This window comes from Pelobates fuscus, chromosome 7, assembly GCF_036172605.1.
Source record: "Pelobates fuscus isolate aPelFus1 chromosome 7, aPelFus1.pri, whole genome shotgun sequence".
Taxonomy (NCBI): Eukaryota; Metazoa; Chordata; class Amphibia; order Anura; family Pelobatidae; genus Pelobates; species Pelobates fuscus.
This window is the reverse complement of record NC_086323.1, coordinates 79,583,954-79,608,818: the sequence shown is the minus strand read 5'-3', so window position 1 is coordinate 79,608,818 and position 24,865 is coordinate 79,583,954. Positions and strand designations below refer to the sequence as shown.

The 24,865-nt window shown below is 36.6% G+C and overlaps 1 protein-coding gene across 3 annotated transcripts in view; it reads left to right on the top strand.

Moving 5' to 3' along the window:
• GPSM2 (G protein signaling modulator 2) overlaps positions 1-24,865 on the top strand; it is a 67,640-nt gene that overhangs the window by 21,281 nt on the left and 21,494 nt on the right. Inside the window, exons 3-10 of one of the 3 annotated variants that reach the window (XM_063426120.1) lie at positions 392-701; positions 6,713-6,934; positions 7,999-8,134; positions 8,515-8,657; positions 10,367-10,490; positions 11,796-11,911; positions 19,367-19,522; positions 20,918-21,026. In XM_063426120.1, the coding sequence (XP_063282190.1) occupies positions 640-701; positions 6,713-6,934; positions 7,999-8,134; positions 8,515-8,657; positions 10,367-10,490; positions 11,796-11,911; positions 19,367-19,522; positions 20,918-21,026 (1,068 nt within the window). In that variant the 5' untranslated portion in view covers positions 392-639. Of the gene's footprint in view, positions 1-391; positions 702-5,409; positions 5,496-6,712; positions 6,935-7,998; positions 8,135-8,514; positions 8,658-10,366; positions 10,491-11,795; positions 11,912-19,366; positions 19,523-20,917; positions 21,027-24,865 lie in introns of those variants that run through there. The other 2 variants (XM_063426121.1, XM_063426122.1) reach the window with 2 other exon arrangements.

Genomic DNA, 24,865 nt, shown 5'->3' with positions numbered 1-24,865 from the left:
AATTGCTGCTTGGGTTATGTGCCAGTAATCTGCTTGGTTTGGAACGCTTGCATGATCCTGACCTTTTGCTTAAACATGCTGTGACATTGTTAATGATATAATCCAAGGATAAGATGATTTTCAACAGCTTTGATTCAATCTGAAACTTCTTAAAAACTTGGCTTGCAAAAAATTTTTACGTACACAACAAACCATTCCAACCATTCCATCTTTCCTGTAATGCTTATTGCCTTAGTTACCATAGCTACAGTAGGACACATGTCTCTCTAAGTCATAGACTGCTCAGTCAGCATGGATCACTTTGCTTTTTCTACTCTGAGGACTGCTTTCGTCTGCTGATGGAAAAACAAAAGTGATACCTCAAGCAAAGCATCTTATGTTCCCTCTACAGAATGGCAACTCAATGGACCCGGAAAGCTTTTAAGCACCAAGAACCTGTTTCTGGAACATTTCACGTCTAAGTAAATGAAGATCTATTGTTTTTTGGAATCACAATACCATCTTTAGAAAAAAAACTGACATCCCTTTTTGTAATTTTTTTTGCCTTGGACGTATTCATTTTTCTAAGAGCTCAGGTGTGATGATAAACGTCTAATTACATTTCTAAGAGGCTTTTAATGGTTCTAAGAATGAATCTTGATGGAGGGGGCTGAAATTTTAATAAGCATGCGTGACGACCCTAGTCTTCATGTGCGTTACAGGTAAGAATATTTACCTTTTATATTGAAAGACTTGTTACAATCTAAATATGCCTGTTACATTTCTCCCAGAAGACATTACAAGGTTTAAATATGGCAAAGATTTAAAGTAAATTGATATTTATAAAAATGTTTGAAATACAGATGTCTTTAACCCCTTAAGGACACATGACATGTGTGACATGTCACGATTCCCTTTTATTCCAGAAGTTTGGTCCTTAGGGGGTTAATAAAGCAGAGAGATGTTTAAATCCTGGACTGCCAAGGTATAGATGCTTTGTGTTGGAAATTAATTTTAATATTTTCTTCATTAAACCCTGATTTCTAGAACACCTAGAAAATAGTATATTATCGTTAAATTGTAACATTCTTTAAAAACCTTGTGCATTGCCTTTTAATTGTATGTAAAATATTGTTTATATGTGTGTATTTGTATATGATCACTTGGTACATTAAACTAAAAGCTCTTCTTTTTAATAGTAGTTGTGGCTAACTGTCTGTTATTGAACATGATTGTATTTTTTTACTTCTGAATCGTGACACTGTGTGTGTGTGTTCACTTACCATTGAGTTGTATTAAAATGGCAATAACAATTTTTACACATGCCCCCAAATTTGTTTTATACTAAATTGACCAGTGTCAATTCACCTCAACATATGGTTTAGTAAATAAACCCCATGACTTTATATTTAATTATCAGGGATGATACTCTCAATCTTTATATTGATGTTGGTATGACCTAACCTTTCATAATACATACTTTACTGCTGTATATACTACAGGGGGAGGGGGGGGGAATATATATATTCTTCCGAACAAGAATATATTTGATTCTGAAATTATACACAGTGGATCAGCACATTAGAGCACAGAAAAATAATTAAAATAAAAAAAAAGGATTGGTGTGAAGGATTATCATATGATTAACCTCTAACTGTGTCATACGTGTTGTGGCGTAACCAAAAATAAGCCATATATAATTACATGCAATGATTAATCTCCATACATTTTGACTCTCCAGGAATTCTGTTGATTTTACATAAGGTCAATGTACAGACTGTGAGACTTGGCAGTAATTAATAGTCTCTTTGGGGGATTTCATACGTGAGGAGTCTGTTGTAGAGAAGAGTCTTTAAATAGGAACTGTCTTTTGATTGCATTAAAATTTTGGTAAAATTCTAATGCAGTGAAAAGGGGTGAAATAATAAAATAAAAAAAATATACAAACGCCTCGGTTAACATAATTTTCGGTTTACAAATTAAAATCCATTGAAATAATGCCTCGTTTTTTTCGTAATACAAAGCAAGTTTCCCCAGGATGCATTGCACCTGGGAGGTTTATAGCACTGCCCCCTGCATGCTGGAGCCTGTTGGTAGCATGTGGCGTCGACTGTGGAGGTGTTGGAGTGGCTCTTGCATCGAGTTTGGGAGCCATGCATGAAATAGTTTGCAGTTGTTTTGGGACTTTTTGGTGCATTTCTCAAGCTGTAGAAAGGAAGGGAGCTGAGCTTCGTTGTTTGCATGCCTTTTATTGTGTGTTCTGCATTGTGGGTTGGTTTCCATGCCAGCTAACTTTGACTTTTTTCTGACCTCCAGAATGGATGAATTGGTTTTCAGTGCATTCCTATGGGAAACAGTGTTTCGGCTTACAAATGTTTCGCAATAAGAAAACGTCCCGGAGAACGCATTAAATTAGTAAACAGAGGTCCCAGTGTGTGTGTGTGTGTGTGTGTGTGTGTGTGTGTGTGTGTGTGTGTGTGTATATTGTATCTTTAACCCCTTAAGGACCAAACTTCTGGAATAAAAGGGAATCATGACACGTCACACATGTCATGTGTCCTTAAGGGGTTAACTGAGTTTCAAAGCGGTTGTATACAGCAAATACCGACTCAAAGGAATGCATGTTTAAAATGGAATGAGGCAAAAATGTGATTCTTTGTTAAACTAATTTGCATATGCCCACCCAGAATCCTTTTGCGGTAGTAACATCACTGCAAATTTGTGCTTTCTGTAGGAAAAGCAATATGGCTTGACTGGTGTGCAGATTTTTGTTTAACAATGATATATACTTATTGTACCCATATATTTTTATTATAAGCATTAAAAACACTCACAGGAGTAGTTGGAGGGAAGGACCCCGATGTGAAAGTCTGCCTAGCAGATAGGGATAGAACGATTTGGTGTGCGTTCCACTTTGTTCACCTGCAATACAAGATTTAGATCACTCCCAGTTTCAAATAGAGTCTGCATTCCTAATGTTCCTATTTTGTAAAGCAGTACTGAGCATATTCCATAAAACTCTGCACAGCAGGACATCATGGGCATAGGAGATTGTACAACTTCTTGAAAGCCCTTATGTGCAGCTTTCCAGGCAAATACAGCGATATGCGACGATACAGTTTGCAGATGTATTATTAAGCAAAAAGAAAATTGCTGCAGTTTGGGGTGGAGTGGACAGAATGGGTTGGCTTAACTTTTTTTTCTAAAAAAAAATTTTAAATTCACCTCCTAGCTTAAACTAGCTGTTAGCTGATGGAGCTGTCCTTTATATCCGTTTGTCCTTTTTATATATTACAGGAGTTTTACTGATGGTGTGTAGGGAGTTTTTTTCTATTTAGTAGGAAACCACGTAGTTTCCCAATTGTCTGTCTGTATGTGACTTTCAAGCATAAAGTCATTCTAAAATAAAGTTTAATTAGAAACACCTACTTTAATATTTAAAAAGGCTATTGCACATTTCAAAAGTCTTCTTAATATTTGATGAGGACTCTTGTTTCTAAAGAATAGTAAATGGCACTTGTATAGAATACAACCAAATAAACGTATTGTATTAATTTTATCTTTGTATCTAACCTTTGCTAGACTGAGAAACCGGTGGTTAAGAAGACATGGTAGATTTATATTATCTAATTTCATGTATTTTTTTTAATTTTCATATATTAAGCATGTAGTTCTATTTGGGTAAATCTTATGAAGGATAAAACGACCACTAAAGTCACCAAGACCACTTAATCTCAATACAGTGTTCTGAGTGCGGTGGGCCTGCCATTTTTAACTCTCCAGCATAAAACATTGTAGAACGTTGTAGAATTTGCAGTGTAAAGCCTATCACACAACCACTGGAGGCGCTAATGCAACACTGACAAAGTAAAACTGTCACATGAGTCTACAGCTCATAGAAAAGCATTTAATTCATTGCAGAGGAAGACTTGGTGCTGGGGTGATGGTAAGTGAAAATCTGCAGGTAGATCACTATAGCATTAAAAATACAGGTTTGTGTTCCTTTAATAGAACACTCTAGCCCCGCCTCCATGGCTTAGATCATAAATCCATGGTTTGTTTGTTTGACCCCCTTAAATATGCTTATTTCACAGAGGTCTCCTAGTAAGCATATAACCAACCTCTGTAATGCCAAATCCATCCACCAGGAAAATGCCAAAGGCACTTGACCTTCCAGCCTAGTAAACACTTGGGGATTGACCACCACTTAGTTGGTAATATTGAGTACTAACATCTATTTAAATTAACTGTTTAATGGAAGAATCTGATTGTTAAAAAAAAAAAAAAAAAAAAAAAAAAATGTAATGTTTAAATATTGATTTGTTAACTTTTTTTTTTTTTTTAAATTAAAAAAAAAAAAGGGCATAAACCTACATTTCTTCCAGTTCAGGGAAAATTTCCTCAGTGTAGCCCAATTCTTCTCAGGTGAAGTCATCAAGACTAACTAATTTTGTCCAGTCAGATGCCCATAAAGAAGCATTGATGAAGTGGTCTTGTTTCCATGTCCCTGTTTTAACCCTGCAAGTGAAAGCCGAGACAATGTTTAAAAGCCTCTAGTTGTGGTTGGCACTCTGACAGCTGCTGGAGGCACATCCTTCCAAATAGATGAGTGAAACTCTTTCTATCAGAATCTAGCAGTGTCTCTTTTTGGACGTGCATGCTCACTAGCCCCCCAATGCTTTACTATGGGACAACATTGGCAAGTAAAATAGCTTTATTTTGTAGAAACTGGTGGGGGCATTCACATGGCACTATATCATTAGAAATACATGTTTGTATTTCTAACACTGTAGTGTCCCTTTAATGGGGAGAGGAATAACACTATATCATTCAAGTAACATCTCTTCTTCCCTTTTTTTTTTTTTTTTTTTTTTATGTAAATGAATGAGGCGGTTTTGACAGATAAGTGTTGACCAGTTCAACCTCACTTTAAACATGTCAGTCAATTGTTGCTACATATATATATTTAATTAAAAAAAAAAAAACATTGGGGGGGGGGGGGGGGGGGGGCTTTGCTTGAACACACAGAACAATTCAAGCATTTTTGTTCAGATCACGGAACCAATGCAATTGATGAAATAAATAAAGCTAGCATTGTGACTAGATTTATATCCGTATAATGTGACTAATAAGAAAATAGAACATTTATATGATCCTGTGATACTAATTAACTGTGTCAGTTAACATGTGGTGGCCAGGGCAGACAGCCTAGGAGAAGATTAGCTGAGATTACTCATGTTGTGGTTTTAATCTTAACCTAGTTCCTGATGGCAAAGCATATTTTCCAATGCTTTCCACCTTTCCCTTCTACATTATCCGGGAATACAAGGGAAAGTACAAGTTTTTTGTATTTTTTTGTTTTTAATTTCTCTTCATAACTAGGACCAATCTTTTATATCTCAACTAAGTGGAATGGATTGTTTATTGGGACGTTTACACATTCCTGGCCTTATTTAGCGTTCCGTGATGAGACGGTCCATCATGTCATTTTGCTTAGGTTGTGGAAAAGCTCCAAGGTAGAGATTATGCGGTTATTTTTATGTTTTGTGTGATAGACTATTTCAGCCTGATGTACCGGTATTTGTGTTACCTGGAGTTCGGCATAAGTGTCTAAGTTCATATTTTTGATCAATGTTGGTTTTCTAACATCTGTTACTACTGGTGCATAGATTATGAAACCCTTTTTATTGGTGTCCTATAGGTCCTGTCTATGTGAATTTTACACATGGTATCTATTCACTAACTTTTAAATATAATGTTTTTGTGTTTAAATGTTGAGATCTTTGCATGCTACCAACCTCCTTTATATACACGGTGCATTGTCTCTCCTCATATGTTAATAATTTTCCTTTTTCTTCATTGTAATTGTAGAATAGGTGAACACCTTTAAATGTTATGACTATTGCTTGATACCGTGTGTGTGTGTGTATATATGTGTGTGTGTGTGTGTGTGTGTGTGTGTGTGTGTGTATGTGTGTGTGTATATATATATATATATATATATATATATATATATATATTATATATTATATATTATATATTTTTATTTAGTAGCCGGTCACTGGGATTTTGCTCCGTCTTCAGTATTTGTAATGGTTAAAGTGCAGTCACAGGAAGGAAGGCGTTCTCAAAGTTACCCGGTCACACAAAGGCACATGGGTAAAGTAATGACTTCACCTAAATTTTGTGTATCTTTAGGAAGTGCCTAACCTGTGCAATGAATGGCTTGTTTGGTTTGTTCAGCAATCAGGCGTAGCAACAGAAACTCATTAACTTCATTATTTCTGTAGACAAGTACTGGCCAGACTTGATGTGTCAAATAAGCTTGTTTTTGTTATCACATTACTTCAGTGTGGCGTATCATCACTGGTAGGAACATTATTAAATACAAATTTCTGTTTAATAAATGTTTGAAATGTGAATTTCAAAATGTTATGTGACCTCTTCTGACTCTCTGCTCCGTGTTTTGGAATGTTGATGCTGTTGTTTATTATTCATGCATTGAGAACTTTGCAAGTGAGATCCATGCTGTTTCATAATTGAGACCTCATTAATCATTTAGATTGCTCGACAAATGTGGCACTATGGTGTTTTAATCCAGTAAGCGGTCAATTCTTTTACTGCATTGCACATAGGTTGTTACCTGTAGCAAATCATTCTGTAATTATAACTTCAAACTGTAAATCTGCAAATTTAAGAGCAGTCTAATAAAAGTTAAATCCTCTGTTTTAAGAATGGAAGCATCGTGTCTGGAGCTGGCATTAGAAGGTGAGCGTCTGTGCAAAGCTGGAGACTGTCGTGCCGGAGTATCTTTCTTTGAAGCAGCTGTTCAGGTCGGAACAGAAGATCTGAAAACCCTTAGCGCTATATACAGCCAGCTAGGCAATGCGTATTTCTACCTCCATGAGTACAATAAAGCTTTGGAGTACCACCATCATGACCTGACTTTAGCAAGGTAACTTTGGGCCGTAGCAGAAAAATTGTGCCATTCTACTGATTGGTGGGATGCATTCTTAGACATGTAGAAAATTAGACATTGTGTTCTAACCAAAACGTTGTCCAAAATAAGACACCATAATGGAACATCTGTTTTTAATCATCATAAGAAATAGACAACAAGATATAAGGTGTTTTCTTAATTTAAAAAAAGAAAATGTATTTAACAGCTTAAGGACCAATTTCTAATCACAGCAAACATAACATAAGTTTGTTAGACTTTAAACCACCAAGGGTGGCCTTGCTTGTTTAGATTAGTAGCACTACAATCTGCTTTTAACTGTGAGACTGCCTATTTTTAATTGGAACCTTGAACAGATTGCTTTGACTGCATGGGACACTCTTAGTCCTTAGGGGGTTAGGGACTCTTAACTCCTTAAGGACTAATGGCATTAGAGCTTGATTGGAGTTCTGGAATAATTTTTTTTACACTGTGAGAGTTGGTCTCTTGCAGAACCATATACGATTTTTGAAGTTAGTGTGTCCCTGTACCTGGTTTGCATTATTTAAATTGCATACATTTACATTATACTGTCAGGCTTAAGAAAAGCCCTCACAGGAGCTTGTTGTTGCGGGTGGCTTCTCAATAAGAGTGGTGTTTAGGAAATTTTACTGCAGGATCTTTTTTTTTTTTTTTTTTTTAAACCTGTCTCTGCCCTAGTCTACAGTCAGGAAATCCTAAAAAAAAGTGTTTAAAAAAAAAAAATTCTTAGTAGTTAAATTCTGACTGAACCACGATTTTATTATTATTCAACATTGTCTTGGATTGTTCAACTCATTACAACTTGGGAAGCAAAAGATTAATTAAAATGTAAATAATCTACTGAGACGTCAAAATATTGAGTTATTGGATGCAAAATACTTGTAACTGTTATATTCGAGTATAAATGGATCTGCCAGATCTGAGAAATCATTTGATCCAGCTGTGTTCAGAATAGGATCTAGAAAACCTGCGTTGTCTGCAGTAGTTTTCTAGATGTTCAATTAGTTTATTCTCACAAATTTTACATTTTTGTTTTGCAGGACTATTGGAGATAGGCTAGGAGAAGCTAAAGCTAGTGGCAATCTTGGTAATACTCTAAAGGTTTTGGGTAATTTTGACGAAGCAATTGTTTGTTGTGAACGTCATTTGGAAATTTCACTGGAACTATATGATAAGGTAAGTGGTCAAAATATATTGGGTGCCTCAAAAGAATGTATTTCAAGATGTGGTAAATAAAACTGTACTAACAGTAAATGGCAAAACACTCATCCTTTATTCTTGAAGAACTTAGACATCACTTTACCAGAAACATTATCTTGCATAAGAAAATCTGCTGCTGTAAATGGCATCCCAAGTTATGTGCTTTTCAAAATATTAACTCCCCAATTACAGTAATATTTAATATATTGATATTACCAGATTGTACTCAACACTTGAGAGGTGGGTATTTAATTGTACCATGCAGGCAGTAGCAATTGGTGGTGTACACAATTTGAAACAAAATTACAGGATGTTATTATAAAACTACAATGTAATTTATCTTCACTGTATTTTAGGTTGGTGAGGCTAGAGCTCTCTACAACCTTGGGAATGTGTACCATTCAAAGGGAAAGAGTCTGGCCTGCACTGGGACTCAGGATCCAGGGGAGTTCCCAGAAGAGGTGAAAACTGCTTTACAGAAAGCTGTAGATTATTATGAGTAAGTTTAACCCTTACGGAGTATATAATTATCACTGTTCTCATAAAATAAATGAGGTAAATTGAGGGTGCTCTTTCTTATGCATTTTTTTCCCCCTATTAATCAGTTCAGTATTACTCACAGACTGTTTTATTGAGAATCCACATGGTTTTTAGATTATTCTTATTCATATTCACTTGCGGTCGCACGTTGAGGTGGATTGTGTGATTGCTCCTCCCAGGAGCTCTATAAAGCTGAAATTGTTGGTGATGAGCTCGGAGCCTCTGCCATCTTTCAAGGCAGTGCCACCTATTCTCTCCACTTCTCCAGCTCTCCGGTGGGGACCGGGATAACCCCACTGGATGGCGGAGGGGAACGGGACTGGCAAGCGTCTCAGTTAGCTGGTAGCTGGGAATGGAGACAGGGCAACGGTCGTCCACCCTGCTCTCCTCCAGAGTAGGCCGCAGCCTCCGAAGCTCCTTGCTTCACTTGGGGGATCCAAAACTCCAGATCTCGGGGCTGCTGTCTCTTCCACCGCCGTGTGGAAGTCTCTTGGGCTCGTTTCAAGTACCAGAGCTGCAAATTGGAGCCTAAGAGGCCAGATTCCTCAGGAGCCTCTCGTGCATGCGACTGGTCAGCATGGCGGTCCCGCCCCGCCCTTAGTCACAACTTCCGGTTATTTGTCTCAGCCTCCCTACACGGCCTTGAAAAGAGTTACATTTTTTTTAGCTTTTCTTATTGCATATGTGTTTACACTGGAATTCCTTATATCCTGTCTGCTAGAGCCTGCAACAGCCTCTTGAGCATTATTAAAGTTGAATTAAAAAAAAGAGATTAGAAAATCTAAAGCAAACACACTGTGCTGTAGGATCTGATTTGAAAATTAAACAGTTTTCTTAATAGAGGCCATGTCACAACCAGTGGATGTATGGCTATTATTGTACAAACAGATGGCATAGAATTGAGCAGTGAGACTGCAGGGACATGATCTCTGCATTAGAACTGCTTCATTAAGCAAAAGGTATTTTGGTGCTTAAAGCATCCCATTGAGTTTACAAAAATCAATAAAATCAAACCGGAATTTGTATCCATTTAATTAGCTACAGATATTGGTGTTTTTTTTTTTTTTGTTTTTTTTTAACAGCACTATGACACACATTTATTTTTTAAACTTTTTTTCCCCCTAACATTTTTATTGAGAATACTAGGCTACAGAACAATGATTAATGTGTCAGGTTGGACATAAATTTAAATCACATTGATACTTGCTACAATACAGGCATGCACCTAGTATCAGCTTGGGTTAAAGTTTAGGATTGCCCACAATGGTTCAAAACATAAATCATAGTGTGATTTCTTAAAGGGACTCTAGTCTTGGTCTAGTCTTTAGTCCCCAGAACTACAACTTAATGTAGTGGTTCTGGTGTGTTTAGTATGTCTGCAGGCTTGTTTTGTATGTAAAAACATAGAGACTCAGCATATATTTTTACATTTTTTTCCCCCTACTTTTTCATTTAATCTTTTCTTTTTTGCTAATTTTTTTTTCCTTTTGTGATCTTTTTTTTATTTTCGTGGAGAATAAATTTATCGTTAAGCATCTATTATTTGTGAGTGTGGTATTATTCTTTATCTTTGTATATAATTAGGGGTATCTTTTAGAGTGTATGCCCCAATGGGGGTGCCAGTACCGCATTTTTTTGTTTTTATTTTTACTTTTTATTTTTTCACAGGGCAAACTTATTAATTGTAACCGATCTGGGCGACCGAGCAGCTCAAGGGCGTGCTTATGGAAACCTTGGAAACACGCACTATTTACTAGGAAACTTCAGAAAGGCTGTCATGTCTCATGAGCAGGTATGTTCATCATTTGAAAAAAATGTCTAATGCATTTAACATGTTGGATTCATCATATCACAAGCTCTCGTGCTGGAACATTCAAGCCATTCAGAATGAAAAGATTACAAAATAAAATATGCATAATTTTAAGATTGTTTCAACTAGGTTTTAACCAGCAGTTCTTACTCTTTAATCTCATTTCACATATTTAGCATATATATTTACATAGCTGAAAAGAGACTTGTGTCTCTCAAGTTCAGCCTTCTTCAGATATGTTTTCACTGTTGATCCTAAAGAAGGCAAAAAACACAGACGGAAGAGCTTCCAATTTTGCAACAAACGAGGAAAAAATTCCTTCTATTACCCCACTAAATAGAAATTTTATCCCTGTATGTTATGTTTTTGTAAGTATTTATCCAATTGCTGTTTAAACATCTGTATGGACTCTGATAAAACCACCTCTTCAAGCATAGAATTCCATATCCTTATAGTTCTTACTGTAAAAAACCTTTCCTTTACCTTAGATGAAATCTCCTTTCTTCTAGCCTAAATAGATGACATTGTGTCCTATGTATAGCCCTGTTTATGAATAGATTTCCAGGTAATGGTTTGTACTGGCCCCGAATATATTTGTATAATGTTATCATATCCCCTCTGAGGCGCCATTTTTCCAAACGAACGAGATTAAAATTTTTAAAATGTTTTAATTTTTCTTTGTAACTAAAGTGCTCCATTCCTTTTATCAATTTTGTATGATCATATAAACAAGTGTAAAGAGAATAAAAAACCCTCGCCATATGAAAAAGAAATGCGTTTGCTAGGTGTTATTACGCTAAAATATTAGGCTTGTTGGTAATTTTATTATGTTATACCTATACTATATAACTTAAATACAAATAAAGAGTATCAAGTATACTTGCATCAAATGTACATATACATTATGTGCAAGTTTCATACATACATAAAGGTAGCATTATTGGCTCACAAATAGAATTGATTTTTTTTTTTTTTTTTTTTTTTTATTCTTTATTTTTGTTTTTGCATGGAAGTACAGTCTGGCGTGCTGCGCCACAATAGCTGCAGCCAACCATTCATTCAATAACATAAAGTAACATGGTATGAGAAATACAGTGCACTTATTTTAAAGTGGTAAATATAAGAGAAAAGAAAATAGAGAAAAATATGACCAAACCAATATTAACGTTGCAGACATGGGAGGTAAACACATTATGGTGTTAGAGTCTAGTGTATCTAGTCTCGTTGCGACAATGGTGATTTATAGGGTATTACATTAAAGAATTCATTTATTTTTAATTATTACAGCGCCTTCTAATTGCCAGAGAGTTTGGTGACAGATCGGCAGAAAGAAGGGCTTATAGCAACTTGGGAAATGCGTTTATCTTTCTTGGCGAATTTGAAATGGCAGCAGAATATTATAAGTAAGAAATCATTTTATTTTTTTCCCTTCACTCCGACTCTTGGAAGCATTGGAATTCACTATCACTAATAAAGTCAATCTGAATTGGATTGAATGATATATAAAATGTTTTTGTAACTGGTGAGATTAGGTTATTACTTTATAGACCGATTTTTAATTTCAAAATGGCTATTTGTTCCTAGACAACCATTTTTTGCTTAATCTGCAGAGTGGGCTTGCTAATGAATAAATTTTTTTTTTAGCATCAATAGTGTAGTTGTTGATTCAGTAAACCATAACCAGTTTGTTTTGAGGTTTTACTGGCCAGTGTCAGTTTGTAGCTGATGAATGCATTTCATAACTGTAAATGTTTTTATTGCATTATATACAGTGCAGTAAATATAATACACTCTACTTACTATAAAACACTGGGATGAAAATGTTCACTAGTTCATACATGGCTTTGATTTGACTTGTGTAGTTCGCCATTTCTTATCCATATAATATTTTAAGCTTGGACTTTTCAAAAATAATGTTTTTGTGTTTGTGTTTTGTTGTTGTTGTGATATATATATATATATATATATATATATATATATATATATATATATATATATATATATATATATATATATATATATATATATATATATATATATTAAACCACTACATGTCAAATAACTAGTCAGTGGTTAGACCAGTGGTAGTCAACCTTTTTCTACCTACCGCCCACTAATGCATCTTTTTGGTTGAAAAAATTTCCTTAGCGCCCACCAGTTTTTGCGCAAATGTGGAATATTTTTAAGAAAGGAGGGTGTTTTTTAAAAAAAATAAATGTACGTACATTTATCTTTTTATTTCTACTTAATGCAGGTTTATAAGGTTTTTAACTTTATAACGTTTAATGAGAAAACAATAAAGTAAATTGAAATTACCTTTACTAGTGATTAATGAGATCCTTGAGGTTGATGCTGCGACACTAAATATTTTATATCTGGTTCGATTTTTGTAAGGAACAAACGAAGGTCTCTTTCAGTGATATTCAGACGACTTCTCTGTTTGCGCATAATATGATTTCTCATTTGTGCGTCAGCTCATCTCCTCTCCCTCCTCAATTCCCCTCCCCACCTTTTTTTCCCCTTTTTTTTTATTTTTTAACCGTCCTTATAGCAATGCCCAGTAGGAAGGCTGAGCTAGGTAGCCCACTTACTATAGTCCACTATAACAGACAGGCACACATACACACAGACATGCACACACACATGCAGACACACACATAAGACATACATAGACACACAGACATGCAGACACACATACAATGACACATACATACAAAGACAAGACATACATACATACAGACACACACACACACACACACACACACATATATATATATACATACAGACACATACACACACACACACAAGACACACATACGACACACACACAGACATACAAGACATACATACAGACACAGACAGGCGCACATACATACACACACAAAGACACAGACAGGCACACATACACACAAGACACATACATACAAACAGACAGGCACACATACAAACACACACACAGACATGCACACACACATGCAGACATACATAGACACACACACAAGACACACATACAATGACACATACATACAAAGACAAGACACACATACAGACAGACACATACACACACACACACACAAGACATACATACAAAGACACATACAGACAGACACACACATTATATTTAAGTCACCCTCCTGTTTCCTACCTTTAAGGTGCAGGAGGGTGACTTTCCCTGGGGTCCAGTGGTGGCTCAGGTGGATGGGAGTCAGAGTTCCCACTCTGACTCCCTGGTGTTCCTCCCGCGCGGCTCTCAGTTTTAGCTGGGAGGAGTGACCGGGGAATCACTTCCTCCCAGCTCTGATGTCATCACAGGGGGCCCGGTCGCGCTGTTAAAGCGCCCAGTGCTGACCGGCCCCCCTTACAATCCGCATCCATCGGGTGGCCCTGACAGCATGGGCCACCCGATGGACACTTTGGAAGGCGGCCCCGGCGGTTTACCGGGCGGGCCGGAGCCGCAAATGGTCACAGCGGTACCCAGTCGCACGGGTACCGCCGGCTCGCTCGCGCCCGCCCGATCAACCTGGAAATCCCTACCGCCCACCTGGAATCCTGAAACGCCCACTAGTGGGCGGTAGGGACCAGGTTGACGAACCATGGGTTAGACTCTATCATTGAGATTGTAGAAATATGCTGAAGAATAAACAGCTTGTAATTAAGTGTGCTCAATGGTATTAATGAGTGAAAATATATACAACAATTTAGTGGACTTGCCCCTATTTTCATTTGGAGTATGCTCTCATTAAATTAAAAATGAACACACATATATAAACAATAATAGTGCAATATTATGGTTGTGAGGTGATCCACTCACATTGTTTTGAGCCTAAATGGCATTGGCTTAAAGGGACACTATAGTCACCTGAACAACTACAGCTTAATGTAGTTGTTCAGGTATGATCTGTAGCTCCCTGCAGGCAATATAATGTAATGTAGAGAAAATACAGTGTTTACATTGATTGATAGGAATACCTCCAGTGGCCGTCACTCAGATGACCACCAGAGGGACTTCCTATCATGCAGGGTCCTAAAAAGGCCCTGTACACGTCAGACGTATTAAAATACGTCTGACGTGTGCAGGAGAGAGAAGGCACTGTGTGCGCGCCTTCTCTCTCCAGCCTGTCAGCAGAGGAGGGGGGCGGGCAAAGACTGCGAGCTGAGCTGTCAGTCAGCTCAGCTCACGGCTGCGCACACCGTGTGCATGCGCGGCAGTGCGCTCAGGCCTTCAGAGGGCGGCATGAATGCCTCCCTCTGAAGTATGTGCGCATGTGTGGCGAAGCCGCGCATGCGCACAAGGGAGCAATGACACTTCCAAATAGAAGCGTCTGATTGCTCCCTGCTCGCGCCCGCCTATTTCGTCATTTTGACGAAATAGGGGGCGCGGCTTCACGAGGCTCCCTTGCGCTGGAACCAGGTGAGTAAAAACTGCTGCCTGGAGAGTCCCTTTGGGCAATGGTGTAAATTCAGATTGGTTTGAAGTAAAAAAAATGGCACACCTTAGGGGTGCCGTTATCTCCATTGTTATATATTCTTTCCATAGAACCGTTAGCAGAATATATCCGTAAGTCTCAAATCATAGAAGGTATAACAGCTGCAGATAAAGAAAATAAAGTCTTGCTATATGTGGATGATGTAATTTTAACTTTTAGGAATCCGGACCAATCAATAAAAGCAGTATTAGAAATAATAAAGGAATATGGAATCTATTTGAATTATAAACTTAATGTAAATAAAACTCTGATTATAACAGTTTATCTTGAAAGCAAACAAGTAAAGGATCTAAAATCTAAATATAAATTCATTTGGAACATGAAAGAGATCAAATACTTGGGTATTAATATAACCTTCAATTTAAATCGGCTAATTGATGTAAATAATTCGTTTTGGTCAGATTTAAAAATAACCATTCAAAAATTGAGTAATCTTAATGTATCGTGGGTGGGGATAATTAATATAATTCGATCATATCTCGTTCCAAAGTTAGAATATTTACTGAGATCGATTCCGCTTAGAGTCCCTAAAAAAGAACTTCTTAAATTCCATAAGCTAATTTCACAGTTCGCATGTGGCAACAAAAAATCAAGGATATCTGTAAAAAATATGGGGAGGAAACAGAATGAAGGGGGTCTATCATTCCCGAATATTATGGAAATGGCGGACACTAATATGTTCGCACATTACTTGGTGTGGAATATAAACAAGAATACCCCTCCACTCTGGTACATAATCGAATCATCAAGCTGTTGGAACTTAGATCGATCATTAATATACTGGATAAAACCAAAGTTTAAAACAAATTAGTTTAATAATAAAAATTTTTTGGATATTCATAAATTTTATAAGAAACTTAAAGCAAAAAATTGTAACAACAAAAATTCCTTTACATACATGAGTTCAAAAGAAGTTTTTAAAATTCTTATTGAAGATCTAAAAATGAATAAGTGAAAAGAATTAGGAATTAAATACATGGGAGATCTCTTGGAAATGGGGAAAATATCTCCATTCAATAAGCTGCAGAATAAATATAATTTACCAGCTGGCGAACTTTATACATATCTTCGACTAGTAAATTTCCTGAGATCAAAACTTATTAAAGATCAAAACCAAGACAATCTAATACATATAGAGGACAATAACAAATTAGTTTCTAGAATAAATAAAACTTTTATACAATCTAAAAGGCAAAAGTAAGGTGAAGGGGATGACAAAATGGGAAGAAGATATAAACGAGGAATATTCACTGGAAATATGGCACAGTTCAATTAGAATGCTTAGAAAATCAGTAATCTGCACAAATATGAGACCCAAATAAAAAATTCTCCATAGATGGTATAGAGTTCTGCAAATTTTACATAAATTTAATTCTAGCAATAATAAATTCTGCTGGAGGTGTAATCTAGAAATAGGAACATTTCTGCATACATGGTGGAATTGTAAGCAACTCAAAGACCTCAAACATTCATTAGAATAATTAAAGCTCTAAATATACAGGTAGAATTGGATGTTCAAACTTTTCTTTTCCACTTTGAGCTACCTACAACTGTAAAATCAGAGAAGTGTTTAATGATACATATCATGATGGCTGTTATGGAACCAGGATGGGGGGAAATAACCACACAAATAAATTATTAATGAATAATGGAAAAATATGCTTTCAAGAAATTAAATAACTTGAAAAAATGTGGAATCCCTGGGCATCTTTTCGATCAAAACACCTATCAGAATTTGGCAACTGGATATGATTCTACTTCCCACTTTTTAATTTTTTTTTATTTTTTTTTGTGGTCGAGAGAGACAAGGAGAGAAAGGTACCCTTCTTGCCTCCCTCCTTTCTCTCGACTTCCTCCACCACACCTCAAAGCGCTTGATAATAACTTTTCTACGTCATGGATGTTTAACATAATGTTTTTAATGTTGGGTTACAAGGTGATCACTCTTGAGACCAGGAATTTAGGTATCTTCTTTTTTTCTAATTCACTGTAATCGCAAAGTACAAGTAACACAAGAAATTGAAGGTAGAATGGAAAGGGAAAGATCCCGAATGTTTAGGTCACAAGGTGAACATTCTTGAGACCGATAATTCAAGTAAGTATGGATAAGACCAAAACGAACCACTGTGTGTTATTTGAAAATGCAGTATGTATTTCTGGAATATGTTTGTTTAAAAATGTGAAAATAAAAATTATAATTATTTATTTTTAAATAAGGGTGACATTGCCCTGGAATCAGCATGGTAATACAAGCAAAAATATTTATTAATCCAGTAAATAATTGTTTGCCTGTATTACCACGCTGATTAAAGAAGGGCAGTGTCACCATTGTTAACACAGAGCTATATCCTCCTAGAGCCAGGTAACATAGAGACTCTTTACAAGGTAAGCAAGTCTTTGAACCAAATACTTTAATAAAACCTAACATATTGCACTCAATATTCTATTTTCTTTTGGGAATCTGCTACATCATACTTAAGGAGAAAGGCATGGTGCTGCCTTTAAGGCCCCAAATCCCAAACAATTCGAGCCAATCTCATTTAGGCTCAAAACAATATGAGTGGATCAACGCACAACCATGATATTGCACTATTTAGCACACCTTTAAGAAATATTGCAATATTACTGTGTATATTTGTGTTTGTATTTCATGTAATCAGAGCATTCTCCAATTGGAAATAGGGGTAAGTAAACTAAATTGTTGTATAGCTCTCCACTTCTCAACTTTGAGGTTTGTTTTTTCACTCATTACCTTATTTGCATGTTTTGTTTTTGTTTTTGGGTCACAAGTGTGTTAGCGGCTAACTTTGAGTTAACACTTGTGAAGCACCTCTTCAAACACTATAAGCACACTTTTAACACTGTTGGAAAGTTGTGTTATACACTCATGATAAATAAAGTACTTAACACTAAACCACATCATTTTGTTAAGGTGTAAATTGCAGACTTTGTTACTTAAAGGGACACTATAGAACCTGAACAACTACAGCTTATAGTCAGTCCCAGTAGGCCTTTGGCAATAAATACAGATTTTTCAGAGAAAAGGCAGTGTTTACATTGCTGCCTAGGGACTCCTCCAGTGTCCACTCCTCCTACTGGAGGTGCTTCCTAGGGCAGTACTGACATTCAGTTTCTCCAACCACTGCTTGGAGACACTGAACTATCCTCACAGAGATGCATTGCCTCAATGCATCTCTACAAGCAGATGCCGACTGGCCAGAATGGAGTTTGGCTCCCTTCGACCTGGCCAGCCTCCTTGGCAGAGATCATCAGAATTGACCATCTCAGCCAGTCCTATGGGAAAGCATTGTGATTGGCTGAGATCATCAATTCTGACGATGTCATCCAAAAAGGCAGATCAGGGACAGAGCCAGCACAGCAGACTGGAATAAATGTAGGATTTTACTATATTTAAGTGGGCCAGGGGGGCTAGATAGTGTTTTTAACACTATAGGGTTAGGAATACATGTTTGTGTTTCTGGCTCTATAGTATTCCTTTATTATATTCGCCAATGGGACACTATATGGGCACCAAAATAACTTTAACTTAATGAAGCAGTTTGTGTGTATAGATTATGCCCTCATTGTCTTACTGTTTCATTCTCTGCCATTTAGTAGTTAAATCTGTTTTATACAGCCCTAGTCACCACTCCTTGCATGTGACTTGCATAGTTTTCCAAAGCACTTCCTGAAACCCAGACATATAGAATATCTGTTCTAGAATTCCTTGTATCCTGCTCTGTAAATAGCCTCCTGGGTATGATTAAAGTTTAATTTACAAAGCAGGAGATACAATCTTATAAAGTAAGCTAGCACTCAATTGAAGAGAGAACCATTTTTTTCATGCAGGCTATGTGAGTCACATCCAAGGGCTAGTGCTTGATAAATGGAAACAAATGTGATTTAACTCCCAAATGACAGGAATTGAGCAGTGAGACTGCAGGGACATGATCTATACTCCAAAACTGCTGCATTACGCTAACGTTGTTTTGATGCCTATAGTATCTCTTTAAATATGCAGCCAGGTTCCTCCACATGAAACCTTGTTCTCAGAAAGGATATGTCTCCTGGATTATTAGGAGTTTTCTTCTTGTCTGTTTACCTCAATATCAAAGTTCTTTCCTCCTCTTAACCGACTATATGCAAGCTAACCTGCAATCTGTTGCTTATCGTTTAATCACTTAAAAGGTTTAATCTGCAAATGTTGCATCATTTGGGTTGAATAAGCATTTTGTGTTAGAGCTTTCTGGTCTTAATATAGTGCTGGACTCAACACGTTGGTGTATTTGCTTTATAAATCACTGCACATACATTAAAATGCAGCCCTTTTGAACGAAGGTGAGCTAATGGATCTGCATTGCGTTCTTGCAGGCGGACTCTGCAGTTGGCACGGCAGCTGAAGGACAGGGCTGTGGAAGCACAGAGCTGTTACAGCCTGGGAAACACATACACTCTTCTTCAAGATTATGAAAAAGCTATTGATTATCATCTGAAGCATCTTGTCATTGCTCAGGAACTCAGTGACAGGTGAGACTCCAATTGCACAATGTGTCCATCCCTTTACTGTCTCATTGTGTACTACACAATATAAACTAGAGCTGATCACCTTGGAAAACAATGAAAAGTCCAGAATTGCTGCACTTTTTAAAACTATCGTATGTGTCATTCTAACTAACTTGGTTCTTAATTTTTTTGGAGGCGTTGGCTGGCGTTTTTGTATTAATAAAGATTAGGTCAGTGATGGCAAATCATTGTTCTGAAATTGTCATTACTGTAAAAGTATAATCTCAACAGCTGGAATGCTAAACTGCCCAAATTGCCAGTGTGAATTTGTAAATGCAACAAATTGTGCTTGTGATCTATATGTCCATTGATTTGTTGAATTTGCAATGGTCTGACTACCTTCTTGTTACAATATAATATATTTTCTTCTCATTTATTGCATAGCAGCACAATGAGATCTATGACAAGCTAGAATCTTGATGAGTTGAGGCATTGACTCTTGTTTTATTAGATTTGTCTTGTTTCTCTAAGAAACTTATGGTATTTCTCTTTTTGCCGGTTTCTGGTGTGATTTTCTTCTGACCACTTCATAATTTTTATTTTCTGTATTTTTATGTTTGTTACATTTCTGTAGCTATAACAGTTATAATCTGTTTGTTGTGAAATCCTGTTTTCACTTTTAATATACAATACATTTTTCCAAAATTAACATGTGTACTCTTGACCCTATAGTGTTAAACTATCTAGGTGGCTGCCTCCCCCCTTATTCCCCTTAAACATGTATTTTACTCGCCTTTTATTCAAGTGCCAATGCGCCAGCATAGAAATAACAGACCAACAGAACCATTCACTAAAAATCCTGTGAAAATGACCAAATTCCAACCGCATCTGAGCAAATCTACAGCCACCGCCCAGAAGTGTTCGGATTAAAATTGGTGATTTTGCATCAGAGTCCTATACTTTGTAAATTCAAAAAGCACAAGTGCGGATCACGTTCACAAACTATGTTTCACTTGACTTCATGCAAGCAAACTATACGTACGATTTGCTGCACAATAGATTTCAGAGCTCAGTCTGTGTGAAGCCCTCAATGAGTGAAGATGGATTAATTTTAATGTGGAGTTTAATTTTTTTCTGTCTTGGGTTGAGTCAAATTCATGCCTATGTTACATTGTTAAATAGCCTAAATAATGTCTGGATTTTTCAGTCCAAGTATCCTTGTACGCACCTGGACGGTTTTGACTCATTCGGTATGGGACAACTCGAAATTTTAGTGAATAACCCTGTAATCTTTGTTAATATGGCAAGTAGCAGTGCGATTGCTATTTCGTTAAATCTTACATTAAAATGTTCTCATGACAATGGCCATCCCTTTTCTATCCAACACACTGTGGTAATTGAGGTATTACTTGGTTTCAGAGTGGGTGAAGGCCGGGCCTGCTGGAGCCTAGGAAATGCATACACTGCCTTGGGAAACCATGACCAGGCTGTTCATTTTGCAGAGAAGCATCTGGATATTTCAAGAGAGGTAAGAAACATGTTTCAGTTCCATTCTTCACCCATTACAGTATATTGACATATTTTCAATTGTGAAGCAGTTTGTATCAAAGTACTCTAATAAAAATGGACCTGATTTAATTCCAGGAAAACGATAAAAATGCAGTTTTTATTTTTTACTGGGATCTTACCATACAGTTATCATAAACATGTAGTAGATGTTTAAAATGGACCCCACTATCTCAAAATGTGTTGAATGCCAGGTCATGTCAGTTAAACAACAAAAATAATAGTTCTGTATACAATGCAAGGTAAACTGCCAGCAGATGTAAAGATTGAATTATACATTTACCTGCAATTATTATTTGCACATGCAATATGTGCAGCTGCTTGCTTTAAAGGGACACTCGACTGGCAAAATACAAAATAAGTAAATATCACTGTTTAGTAGATATACGCCAAATGAAAATATGCATGCATTTTTTCATTGAGGGTATATCGTACTCCTACCTCACCTTAAATACTTCTCTAGGGCTGCATCGTTCCTATGGAATGCCCTTCACCTAATCTCTACTCCTTAAAAAAATCTTTGAAAACTTACTTTAGGAAAGCATATCAATTAAACTGTGAACAGCTTTCCCTCCCTGAACCCTGATTCCTCTCCTGAAACGTCAATAAAACAAAACACTAAGCCCTCAATGAAAACTATCCTAGCAACCTACTTTTCTACCCTACCCTTACCTTCTGTGTCACATTACCCCACTCACTTTAGCATGCAAGCTCATTGAGCAGGGCCCTCAATCCCTCTGTTCCTGTGTGTCCAACTTGTCTGTGTACAAATACTTGTCTGTTAGTCCACTCATTCTACAGCGCTACGGAACTTGTTGGTGCTTTATAAATAATAATACAATTTATAATAATAATCTATCTAAATCGGCTTGCAAAACATGCAGTTCTGTTTGCTGCTTTGCAAACCCTCCCTATCTAACCCCACCCAGACTTCTGTAACTGTCCAATAACAGACTTCCCAATGCAGCTCAATGAAAAGTCCTCGCAAGGGTGGTGCTCTGAGTAATTGCTGCCTCTTGAATTTAACTCAACTGAGCTAACCAAGCCAGGAAGTAAAATGATCTGTTGTCTGCTTGAAAGCCAGGGGGTGTAACCAGCTTAATTTAGAAAAGTGTACATTTTCATTGAAATCTACACTTTTTTAAAAAAATGAAAAAAGATGGCACACTCTTCATACATAAAGCTTTTCAGCAAGCTGAAGTTGTTTAGGGGACTTGCGTTTTTTTTTTGGTTAATCTAGAATGTGCCATTATGTTAATAACAAATTATATTTAACCCCTTTGCGACCACTGACGGTTCAGGACCGTTAATCGGAAAAATCCCCTTGAGGACCGATGATGGTCCTGAACCGTCATAACAGAAATCTTTACTCACCCGGTTGCCGTCGTTCCCCTGGCGGCGATCAGCGTTTCTACCGGTGTGGGTAGACTGCCTGACAGCCCAGGCAGTCTCCCCACGGCAAATCAGGACCCCGCGGCCATGTGATCGCTCAACAGAATTTCATATAAAATGTCATACTAAGTGTATTTTTATAATAATATATACATATATTAATATAAAAATACACTTAAAAGAGAATGTACTAAGGTTCTAACAAGTAGACCCTAGAACATAGCTTGGATATCTGTAGAGATTGGTCTAAATACGATATAATGAAAATAAAAAAATAGGAGTTTGTTTATACAATAAAGCTAACTACTAATTAAACACATAAAAGTGAATCCTAGAGGGGAGCTGTAAAAAAGCTCAAATTGCAAAAACGGACCTATGGAGCCATAAACAGTATATGCCTAACAAAACAGGTTGTGGCTCATCCCATCTAGAGGGTAAAGAACCCTTCTAATAAGGTGAAACCTGTGACCCCTAGCGCATACACACAAAGTTGCAGAATATCTGCTAAACAGGGTAACAAGATGTAGCCAGTGTAACAACTAAAGCGCTTGCATAAGAATTGCAACAATTGCAAAAAAGGGAGACGCTCAAAATAAATGTAGGACTGGACTTGTAAATTGTATGCCCTGGTAGGGGTGTATACTGAGGATATACCAGATCAAAAACTAGCTAAGTGAGCAAAGTAGCGAAACCCTCAGATACAAATGACTTCATTAAGGCTAGTGCTGCAGAAACCCCAACTAGTGGGTGTTTTGGATCTCAAAAAACAGACCCTATATACAAAAGAGATGGTAGCACTAAAATAGAGATGCCCCTTACTCAATCCTGCGGGTGCTGTAAGGAGATTCTGGCACTAAATGGAAGTCACCCCCCCCCCCCCCCCACAAAAAAAATGTAGCAGACTGCAACCTAGAGGCTCTCGATCTGAGCAGTCAAAACCCCCATAATTAAACATTCCACAGAACACAAATATTAGTGATTCAAAACAGTAAAACCTATCACAGCGATGATATTGTCAGTGAAAGTGACTTTTTTTTGCATTTTTCACGCACAAACCGCACTTTCACTGATGATACGTTTTACTGTTTTGAAACACTAATATTTGTGTTCAGCAAATTGCCAGGTTGGTTATGTTGCCTTTGAGAGCGTATGGTAGCCCAGGAATGAGAATTACCCCCATGATGGCATACCATTTGCAAAAGAATACAACCCAAGGTATTGCAAATGGGGTATGTCCTGTCTTTTTTAGTAGCCACTTAGTCATAAACACTGGCCAAAATTAGCGTTCAATCTAGTTTTTTTACTTTTTTCACACACAAACAAATATGAATGTTAACTTTGGCCAGTGTTTGTGACTAAGTGGCTACTAAAAAAGACTTTACATACCCCATATTGACTACCCTGGATGTCTACTTTATACATATATAAATATGTACATATGTGATGTGATTTAGAGATTTATGATAGAGAAGTGTTACAATGTCACTATTGATACATTTTAAAAATATATATTTTAAAACCGCAATTTCCTGTTTGTACTTATAGCCCTATAACTTGCAAAAAAAGCACGTAAACACTGGGTGTTTTTAAACTCAGGGCAAGATTTTTAATCTATTTAGCAGTTTTTTTTCATTTGCGTTTGTAGGCAAGGAAAAGATTTTTCAAGCAAAAGTAAAAAAAAAAACATGTTTTTTCTTCAATTTTTCACCTTATTTAATTTTTTTTAAAGTAATTATATGACATGATACAAATGGTGGTATGTAAAGAAAGTCCTTTTTGTCATGGGAACTGTAAATATGAGAGAGAAAAATTACAGCTAAACAAAAATACCTCAAAAGTGTTAAAAGAGCCCTGGTCCTTAACGTACAACATGAGCAAAACAGGCCGGTCCTGAAGGGGTTAATATACAAGGATATCTATTATTTTTTTTTATTATTATTTATAAAATATTTTACCAGGAAAGATACATTGAGATTTCTCTTGTTCTCAAGTATGTCCTGGGTCCACAAAACATTGCATTGATACAATAGGGTACAATAAAATCCAAAAACAATATTGATACACAATTTATACAAAATTTTACGTAAAACAGGTAGGAAATATATAATCAACCATGACAGGTGCATTCTGTTTTGATGTGTAGAGAGGGGTCTCTTAACCCCTTAAGACCGCTGCCAAATGTACAAGTTGTGATCCAAAAAAAAAAGTAAACAAACAACATAATTTTACTAAATGTCTGTTCAACAATAATTTACCTCTTTCATATTAAATTCACCCACACTTATTATATATAATTTTATTCAGGGGAAACAGGGCTTTCATTTAACATCAAATATTTAGGCATGGAACATAACTTAATATGAATAAAATATAAAACAATTAGAGAAAATAAGATTTTTTTTTAAAATT